The 10,984-nt window shown below is 35.4% G+C and overlaps 1 protein-coding gene across 1 annotated transcript in view; it reads right to left on the bottom strand.

Moving 5' to 3' along the window:
- Positions 1-288: 288 nt before the first annotated feature.
- ebf3.L (EBF transcription factor 3 L homeolog) overlaps positions 289-10,984 on the bottom strand; it is a gene marked incomplete at its 5' end in the record, with an annotated part of 133,316 nt that continues 122,620 nt past the window's right edge. Inside the window, 6 exon segments of the mRNA NM_001090332.1 lie at positions 289-487; positions 4,685-4,751; positions 5,671-5,868; positions 6,593-6,781; positions 8,083-8,260; positions 9,717-9,782. Of these exon segments, the coding sequence (NP_001083801.1) occupies positions 4,717-4,751; positions 5,671-5,868; positions 6,593-6,781; positions 8,083-8,260; positions 9,717-9,782 (666 nt within the window). The 3' untranslated portion in view covers positions 289-487; positions 4,685-4,716.

Genomic DNA, 10,984 nt, shown 5'->3' with positions numbered 1-10,984 from the left:
CTCATACCTCCTTGGCCCCCTTTTTCACCACAAAAAAAAAAAAAATATTTCACATTATAGAGATACACAACCATTGTGAGTCTAATTATGAGTACAGAAAAACATTCTGAGGCATTTTTCATCAGTGTTTCATGATATTCAAAATGGTGCATCCACAGAGTTCTCCCAACACATAGCAAGTACTAGACATAGCCAAGACGTAATCAGAAACTTTATACAAAATAGGCGTTGCTTTTCCCCGTGATCTTCAGGATTGAGAAATGGGAAAACATGAGAAAAGTTCAGGTCGACGAAATGGAATTGTTCATGAAGAAGTCGCTCATTTGCATGTTGGTTTCTTATAGTTCAAATAAAATCTTTAAACAAACTGTTTGTAGCATTTAACGTCTCGATGATTTTTTTTTTTTCCTCTGAAGATACTGTATTCCTTCAGTGATCCTTTAATAGACTAAATGTGTCCCCTGAAGCTTTCTTCTGAAGCTTGATGCTACAAGCAAGTAGACAAAAGTGACTTTACATTGGTGGAATTACAAGACCGGACATAGCTAGAAAAAAAGAGGGAAAGATCATATTAGCTCACCAAGCCTATTGGGTAAGTTTTTTTTTTTTTTTTTTTTTACTGATTGGGCTAAAATATACAGCAGAATCTACAACTAAAATTTCTTCATTAAAGGAAAACTATCATGTTTGTCTTTCAATTTTCTTTCAAAATGTCTACAATTCTCATTAAATTTGAATTTGCTCGAAGCAAATTCTAAAATTTTTTAAATTTGAATGGATATTATTTATAAGAATCAAATATTTATTTCAACAAATAATGGCCGTTCAGTGTGGGTTTACTAGAAAAAAAAAACTTCCCCCGAGGCCTGGTTTACTTGAGCTTGTGGTATAAACAAGGCCTTAGAGCCCCAAAGCTCTTTAAGGTTGGCGTGTTTATAAGGAGGGGGGCGTTGAATATGTTAGTTTGCTTTAGTGCATTTGCATCAATTTAATGCATTATTTCAGGGATAGGGGAACAATAAAGATAGGAAGCAAAGAAACAGGATAGGGGTAAGAAGGAACACAAAAGTTACACATTACTATTGATAAAAATCTGCCTTCTTACAAAAGTATAGAGTAGAAATAATCTGTCTGAAACCTTTTCCCAGATTCCCTGACAGTTAAGGATACGTGGGCATGCGCCACATATTATTGAAGAGCTTTGCTTTAAGATTGAATTAATAATTTCAAATTTAGCCTTTAAGATATATATATAAATGATAGTTTCCCTTTTAAATGACTACAAACTATTTTAGTGTATTTCATGAGTAAAAAGGAAAGCAAAATGAAGAGCAACAAAAAGACATTTAACAAAGCAGAGGGTTCTGACATTTTGGTGCAAAACATCCTGCCTTTCACATGTGTGATATTTCTCTTAGCGTTTTTGCTAATAGCAAACAGTGGTCTAGACTCCCTAGAGACTAGTCCTGTTGACAGCTGGAAAACAACATGGTCACTTCTGGTAATGTCAGATGAAGCCAACTCACTCACCAGCCAAGACCAGACATTTCTCTAGCTACCTAAATTAGAAACTTATGAACCTTTTTTTTTTTTTTTAAACTACAAGAAAATAACATTTTAATTCTTTTTTTTTTATTATGGTCTAGTTTAAAATTTATAAGACTACATAATATATTTTGTTTTCTAAAGATATGTCTTACTTGGTATCTTGTAATGGAATCATTATAGTTAGAGAACTGATTTTCTATTAAAGAAAGAATTTATTGTTAAGTGGTGAAAATCTAATATACAACTGCAATGGATGTACCCTTTTTTTTTTTTGTTTCTCATTTCATTAAAACTTATGTTTTTTTTCCTCTCTCACTAATTTATGTGAAACATTAATAAATTTGCTTATATAGTGATCTGAGCTTCAATTTCTCAGTTCATTAATCCCAACAATATTAATTTGCTTTAGACACACCGTTACAAGTTTATGGTTCCAAAGTGTTATGTGCATATGCAGAGGTACTGTAATAGTAATAGTAGAATAATTACAATTTGGCTCTTTGAAAGCATCATAATGTTTATTAGAACATATGGCATGGATGAGTTTTCGAAATGGTGTGCTTTTTTCATATGTAATCTTTGCAAATTTACTTGATTCCCTAAAATTGTACCTAGTTTGTCTTATACATAACTGAAGAGATTAATGAATCTGCGCTAATGTTAAGAAGTTAGTAACCATGTTGTGGGCGTCTGTGGCTAGAACTAGACTACCATTAAAGTTGGCTGGTATTTTAATGATGGATTCTACATTCCTCTCTAAATGCTTTCTTATTGGTTTAAATTTTGTAAGTGGTGTTTCCCGACAATATATTCTAATCTGTGTTTTATTATAAAAAAAGTCTTATTCCTATTATTGCAGAATCATAGGGAAAACATGTTTTGACATAAACAAGGTCATGATATAAAGAATTTGCCACTAAAAGCCGTCAAGGGGTTTTGAGAGATGTAATTCAGCTACAGTTAGCAAGCTAAGAGGTCAGCTTGAAGACACATGTGGGGGCTGATTCACTAAGGGTCAAATATCGAGGGTTAATTAACCCTCGATATTCGACTAGGAATTAAAATCCTTCGACTTCAAATATCGAAGTCGAAGGATTTAGCGCAAATACTGCGATCATACGATCGAAGGATTATTCCTTCGAATCGAATGATTCGAAGGATTTAAATGCAACGATCGAAGGAATATCCTTCGATCAAAAAAAGTTAGGCAAGCCCATGGGGACCTTCCCCATAGGCTAACATTGACTTTAGTAGCTTTTAGCTGCCGAAGTAGGGGTCGAAGTTTTTTTTAAAGAGACAGTACTTCGACTATCGAATGGTCGAATAGTCGAACGATTTTTACTTCAAATCCTTCGATTCGAAGTCGTAGTCGAAGGTCGAAGTAGCCCATTCGATGGTCGAAGTAGCCAAAAAAATACTTCGAAATTCGAAGTTTTTTTACTTCAAATCTTTCACTCGAATTTAGTGAATCGGCCCCTAAATGTATAAATGAATGAGGCCACGGACCTCACTCTGTGTTTACCTACATGTTTGTGCCCTCTCCTTTCAAGAGGCTGGAAAAGTGGGTCGTTTACACTGACCCTTGGTGTATGCTTAGTTGGGAGAAGCACTAGGCTTCTTGGGGTTGGTCTCAAGCAGCTAGAATGGACATATTAGAGGTTATTAACTATGGGTAGAGTTGTACCTACACCCACTTCACATGAAGGACCATAATGTAGGACAATAAATCCCAATGCTAACTACTGTCTAACCTTAACTTTAAAGTAGAAGAGTGATTTGTTATAAAGGATTAGAGAACTTCATTAAAACAGAGTTTGGGATATTTTTTCCTGCAGTTGAGGTGTTGTGAGATTTTTTTCATTTCCATTGGGCAACTCTTACAAACAGATCATATACTCATGTCATGCATGCCAAATTAACTGGTGTAGCCTAGACCCTTTATATCCCATACGTTATACTGTATGTTTACTTCCATAAAATTGTAGGCAGTGCACGCTGTCTAAACTATGCAATCCCTTTCTATTGAACTATTTGAGCAATTCTTGATGTGATCAGCAGTTCAAAATAATGAGCCCTAGTTATATAGATAATACTTAAGTCTAAAAATGAAGGTGGGGAGGGGTTAAGTAAAATGAGAATGCATGCAACTGATAATGATTCTACTGCTTATATATGAACATATTGCAGGTTTGGATTGTACATACATTTTGTATCATGAAGCCTCTGGTGTTTTGTGCCATTCTCAAAGCAAACTCCAAATGGAAAATAGAAGGAGATGCCACCTCCCTTGCATGCAGTATACCCTCCCCAACCATCTTCCTCTCCAGATTCTACATTTAAAAATATTTTAAAACATAAGATATGTTCAGATTTTCAATTGGTATTTATTGTTCTCTTATGATTTCTTATTCAATTTGCCTTATAAAAACATGCACATTTCACTAAAGGGAAAATATACCCAGCTTCTAAGTAGGGGGTTGTTCATTTATTTTCCCTTAAATAGACAACTAAGTATCAGGGTTTAAACCATTATGTCCAAAACTGCACTGGGAACACTGGGAATGTTGCAAGGTCTCCTCTGCTTCAGACACAACCTTTTGAATAGAAAGTTTTTTTGGGGGGAGCAGATGGACAACAATAGGCATTAGCAGAGCTATAATAGAATAATAAGCATTTTTAAGGGAAAGTAAATGAGAACCAATCACCACTTATAAATAGGGTAAAGTTTCCCTTTTTATTGACAAAACTCCAATGCTTGTCGATGGGAGGTTTTCATCTGAATTGCATATTCTGATTTTTTTACTTTCATTTTGCCCACTGTGTTATTTTTCTCTCCAGCTCAGGAATGATGATGATGGTAATTTAGATTTCATTCCAATTTCAAATCAACTGCTGAAAAGGTGCATTTTGCATGTGCTTTTCAACGTTCTATGTAATCAGGTTGTTGGTGTTGCAAATGTCACAATATTTATTTCATAAAAAAAATGTTTAATTTATATTTTATTCAAATAGCATTTTTAGGTGTCAGACTCCTTTCTACTGGAAGGAATGATGGATGTTGGTATTTAGAAAGATTTATTTCAATAGTCAACAACTGTTTTTTTTAATGCAAGGTTAAAAGATGAAAATGTCTCACATTATGCGGCACTTGTTCTATCTTTACGAATTTCAAGATTTTGAGAAAGTGGGACTGAAATACATGTCTGAAAAATAAGAAAATACTCGATAACATATATTATACTACAAAGATTGATAACAGTCGGCAAATTAACAGAGATGACTACAGTCTCGTAGTTTTTTTCAGACATCTAAACATTCTGGGGGTTTGCAGGTAAATCACTTTTTGTATCAGAAACAATGCAAATATAACACTTTTTTTATTAAATAAAGAGAAAAATGTTATTTCATGCACACACCAATGGCAAGAAACACCAATGCCTAGATACAAATCGTTATTTTGGACCACCAAGTAACTCTAGCAACCAGGCAGTTTAAATTCCAGGTTGAAGATCAATGCCACAAGAAGTCAAGTAATTGATTGTCATCAAAAATATTGGCTTCCCCTTAAAATATTTTCATTGACTATTTTAAGGGGTCCATAAAGGGAGTATACATGCAATTTTTCTCTAAAATGATTGAGATTTTTCATGTTTTATTAGCCAGCTAAAAGTTTTGGAGTTGGGCATTCCCAAAGGAAGATTAACTGACTGTTTTAGCCTCCCTCAGCCTAACCATCGACTCTTGTTATGATTCTGTGATTCACAATATGAGTGAGCTTCTTTAACCAGAAAACATATTAGTTGAAGGAGCTCATTAATAATCTTCAAGTAGAAAAAGGACTCCAATTGGTTGAGTTGAGCTTCTGCTACCATCTGGTAGGGTTTTACACAGACCATTTCCCCTTCATACCAAAGTATCTGGCACCACGCTATGGAAATGAGCCTTTGAATGTTATATCATTCTCTATTATACTGTAACAAGTTGTATTTTGCATTGGTATTCCTTTACTCTGATTAATCGACAATTGTCTGGAAAGAATTGAAGTCAAAGGGTCATAAGTTACTGGTGTTAATGGAAATAATTAGTGAAAAGAATTAGTGCAATTACAGATTTGAAACTCACCTTGAAGTCCATTTCCATTTGCACTGGTGCAAGATGGTGGAGGGGAAGCTTGGGGCCTGACAACGGGAGCAAAGGCGCTCTTTTGTTTTACTGCAGAGATGACATTGGCAGGTGAGAATGAGAAAATGCCGTGTGTACTGCTACAGTTTGAAGGGAGGGTGACGGAAGAGGCTGCCATGGTAGGGCTCGACGGCACTACTGCAATAAAGCAAAAATAATCACAACTCAATTGAGTTTTTTTTTTATTTTTTTGTTCATGGCAAACAATAAAAATGAGAGTAATAAGGCCTCGTCCTTTTAGGTCAATAACAAAAAAAGAAGGAACAAAAAAAAAAATGAAATATGTTGGCGTGGCCACTCTCTGGATTTAAAACTAAGGGGTCTATGTACTGAGCCTGATTGTGCTTAACAAATATTGTTATGAAAAAAAATATTTCTCAATTACGGAATGATTGTTATTATTGTGGTGTATTTAAAGGTAACATGGTCATCGGTCAAGGAAAATAGTCTTGGATCAGAGAACCCAAATATCAAGCATTTCCAAAAATTGTTCTAAATTTGTACACATTACATTGTGAACCTTAAAAATAGATTTTTAATCTTATGGTGACCATATGGTGTTGTAATAAACATAAATAAATGTGATTTTTGATGTTCTTATTATTGTAACCAGTCCTTACTTGGGTTTGTAGAGGTCTGTGCTTTTTAATTGCTTATGCTGGTACATAGACCCCAAATTCTACATTTCTTAAACATTATAAACCATACTATGCATGTTTGCTACATTAAGAATGAATATCATAACAGTTTGTTTTAAGAAATCGTCCAGCCTCCAGAGTCACCCGTCCTTTTGTTCAGTAGCTGACAACACAGTTACGTATTTGGGACAAATAGCTGAATGGCAATTAATACAAATACTTACTGCCGTAAGGAGAGTTAGCCGAAGAGCCATTAAGGAATCCAGGTGATCCAGGAACTCCTAAGTTGGGCATGCCAGCATTTCCATAGCCATTCATGCTATTGCTAACTGTGTTGTAATTAGACTGCTGTGGAGTGCTGCTGGGGACATATCCTCGTGGAGAAACACTGCTTGTGTTGCGACTGTAACCTACTGTTAAAAGAGATAGAGTTACTACCATTTATTATAGACACTTTTGTTTCCTTTCCCATGAATCTACATCAAATGCTACACAGCTTTATTGATCACACAGCTTCCCTTCACATTGTCTGATACTCTCCTATCAACTGTTGCAGCTGAAGATAACCTTATCACACCAACCCCTACTTAAATTGTCTATGAACACAGTATGTTGCTCAGACAGCCAACAAAAGCTTTCTTCGATCCAATTGTGTCAGTTTCTTTCACATTTGTCTTTAGTAGCAATTATCAACAGGCCTGATTCCCAGTTTGTACCAACACACGGGATGAACTTTCAGCCTTTCCAGGCCTTCAAATGCCACGTCTGACAAGGAACAACTTGTTTGTTGCACAAGATTCATCTTAAAAGGGTGTTTTTTTTAAAAAAAAAGAAGTCCTCCCATTCTATGACTGGTTCATATGTAGAACCATTACTTGTGTGGCTATTATTTACTGTATAGTTAACCCCTTTAAGTTCAAGAAAGGTTGTCCAGCAGTAGAGAAGCCATTTATAGAATATCCCATTTGGGGAACAATCCTGCATCTTAATAATCCACCATTTGACAAATCAGACAAATCATAAATGATCACATACTATATGTAGATAGATCACACATGCCTGATAGATTAGCATTTATTTAAAAAAAAAAATTCACATAGATATTATTGTTAGAGTCATTTGTAATAGACCACAAAGCCATGCAATTTCTTGATGATTACTGGTAGGTCTACTGGTGTATATGAAGAATGTCATATCTGGGGTAAGTAACAAGTCAGCAACCATTCAAATATATAAATGCAGACAAATATTTAGACATAATAAACTCTAATAATAGTATTAAACATATGGAAGTTTTATGATAACTAGATTGATATAAAGGGTTTAAGGGGAAGAATATGTACTAAGGAGCATTGAGAAACTATATATTCTACTTGGCCAGTGAGTTATATACTTGTTTGCATTTTAGTGGGATAGATAGATAGATAGATAGATAGATAGATAGATAGATAGATGATAGATAGATAGATAGATAGATAGATAGATAGATAGATAGATAGATAGATAGATAGATACATGAAAGCATTGGACTGATAAAAATAAACAGTATGATGTTGTAAGTATGGGAAGAAGAAACATTATGTTCTGTATAGCACTTTGGAATGGGAGGGAAGTCTAGAAAAAACAATTGCGGTGATTACATCCAACAATATGAATAGATATTAGCCAAGCACCGTGAGCAGCATATGGAATTATTCCTTGCGTAACCACATACCTTGGTCATTAGCTTGAGAGGTCTCTGAAACATTAACTGCTAGCTGGCTGCTGAAAGAGTTTACTCCCATCATCCCGCTGTGAGATGGAGTGTTGGCAAGTGAAGGGATCTGGTTGTGATTGCGTGGCACACTGTATAATGCTTCAGCAATGTCAGCTGCTCGTTTCAGGATTATTTCCTACAATGTCATAAATGCAGTCATTGTTACCATGTTATACTTGTTTGTCTCCATAGTCATCAAGGCAAGAAAGCACCCGACTTGGATGCATTTCACTCAGACAAGCAAAATAATCTTGAAACCTCTCTTTGCTCTATCTGGTTACCTTTTTGATCTCTGTTTAGATACTGTGTTACTTGATAAAATTGTATGCCAGCAGTTTAACCCATTTAACCCTTTCTAGCTAGAGAATCCGGAACAGTTAACGACTTTGTTATATACATACAGTACACGCATGGATAGAATCATTCATACATACAGGCAAACTGATAAGGACAGGTATGGGACCTGTTATCCAGAATGCACAGAACTTGGGGTTTTCTGAATAACAGATCTTTCTGTAATTTTGATCTCCATAACTTAAGGGGCTGATTTATTAAGATGCGTCTTTTTCAGTTGGGGTTTTCTGATGCCAAAAATCCGCAGGGAAAAAGTGCAATTTTTCCTGGATTTATTAACCAAATATGAAAATATTCCAGTTAAAACTTGTCAAAAACATGTAGAAGGCAATGGCAGGTGTCCCTTTTACAACTGGAAGATCGTTCTTTGATTCGTGGTTTTAGAGGTTTTCGGGAGTTTTTGACACTGACTATTGTGCGACAATACGAAAAAGTCATGTTGCGACTTTTCTGTGAGTTTTCCCGTTCATACTTTTCTATTTGGATTTTTTCATATATTTCATAACATTTGTGGTTTTAGAGAACGTGAGTTTAGTCGTGGTTTCAAAAACCTCTAAAACCACGAAAATGGCACTGGTTGCTAAATAGGCCTCTACGTCTACTAAGAAAATGATTTAAACATGAATTTAACTCAATAGGATTGTTTTGGCCCCAATAGGGATTAATTATATCTTAGTTGGGACGGTTTTATTACAGAAAAATAATTTTAAATATTTGAATTATTTAATAAAAACAGTGTCTATGGGAGATGGCCTTCCCATAATTGGAGCTTTCTGGATAATGGGTTTCTATATAACTAGCTAATAGACATACATACTAGGCATACACACACATGCACACAATGATACAACTGTAAGGCTTTTACATGCTATTTAAACATTTTCTGTTTCGTATACTTGGCAGGTTTACTGCAGGCTCTGTTATTAGTCACTGTATATTTTGGACTGAGTTCAAGGTTACTCTCTCGTCTTAATGATTGCTTATGCTTTTGGCAACTTGCACCTAATTGTCATTTCTGATAGGAAAACTAGCTCGGAGAAGAAAAACGGGAAGATGAAGATTTTATTTTTCTTCTTTTTCCCCTCGGATCCTCTGATCACATTACAGTGCCCTTAAGGTGACTGGCAACACCGAACACCACAAATAAGATTCTATTGATATTTTGCCAACCTTCCATGCAGTGGTTTCTAAATTGCATATTCTTGAATGGATTTTTAGAACATGCGTAAAGGACTTGCCTGGTTGTTGTGTGGCATTCCATAGAGGGCTTCAACGAGGTCTGCCGCTCGCTTCAGTAATACTTCCTGTGGTAAGGACATAGGAAAAAAAAAGAAGATGAGCAAGACTATGAGATACATTCACAAACATCATGATAAAAAGGTCAACCAAGAACAAGCAGCATGTCAATGATAGTACTATTAGATTGAATGCAGGTATTACACAGATAGGAAGGAATGTCTCTTTTGTCTCCAGTGTTGTTTGGACTTTCAAGACAAAAATAGCAGGAAGCTTAAAATAAAGCAGCTTTTTGGAATTCACCTACTTGACTATGAGGGGCTTCAATGAGAGCGTAGAGCGGTATCATGTGGCTGCAGTACTGAATTAGTGAAATCAGGATTTAATAATCAAGTCTTACGGGTATTAGACAAATAAACACATGGCAGGAATACAGTCACTGCACACTGTTGTTAATTCCTTGCACTTTAGTGGGGAAGAACAATAAGCAATTTTCCATATCTTAATTAAATTGGCAAAGTCCTTAAAGAGAGCATCTCACCTCTAATTCATGCCCCAAATTTGCAAGCAAGTTCAATGCTTATTCGTCTTTATTTTGAACAATAAAGCGAATTAACTCGGGTTAATCTAGTTCTTTTTTTTTTTTCATAATGACATTAAGAAATTTTTCAATTAACCTCTTTGACTGTGTGCTGTAAAGCACTTTATAAATGGTTTCACGTTTGGAGAGTAGAGTTCTACTGCCTAAGGGTGTAGATGCTCTGAATTTGTCTTATCCGTGTCGGCATGCCTTTTACCACCTTTACAATTGTAAGGATTAATCTGTAGTTTACTTAATTTTAAGTAGAAATCTCTTGTATTTGACTTTTCCTCTCCTTGGAGGATACTGGCATAATTTACGGAGCGTGTATTTGAGGCCTACTGAGGCAAGAGGAGCATGGGTTTATCTCGAATAACTGAGAAACACAGAGTTTTGCATTATAACTCCAGCTCTAAAGTAATGTGAGCTCATGTACCCTAAAAAAAATATTGTCCATATCTTCTACGTACAGGAAAGCCAAACACTGGAATTTTGTCCAACCTCCACCCTCCAGTGTAGTGTTCTTATTGGTTATTAAGGGAAAATCAGACTATATTTTTTCCTGAGTACATAAGAAACTCATGCACCTACCTACAAAGCCAACAGGTCCTGAAATTGACTTATTCATTAGATAAATAATATCAGGAGAACCTTAAGGTGGCCACACATGAGTAGACTATCTTATGAAGT

Source organism: Xenopus laevis, chromosome 7L (assembly GCF_017654675.1).
Source record: "Xenopus laevis strain J_2021 chromosome 7L, Xenopus_laevis_v10.1, whole genome shotgun sequence".
NCBI classification, from domain to species: Eukaryota; Metazoa; Chordata; class Amphibia; order Anura; family Pipidae; genus Xenopus; species Xenopus laevis.
Note: the sequence above shows the minus strand (reverse complement) of the source record. Positions and strands in the feature narration are given on the sequence as shown.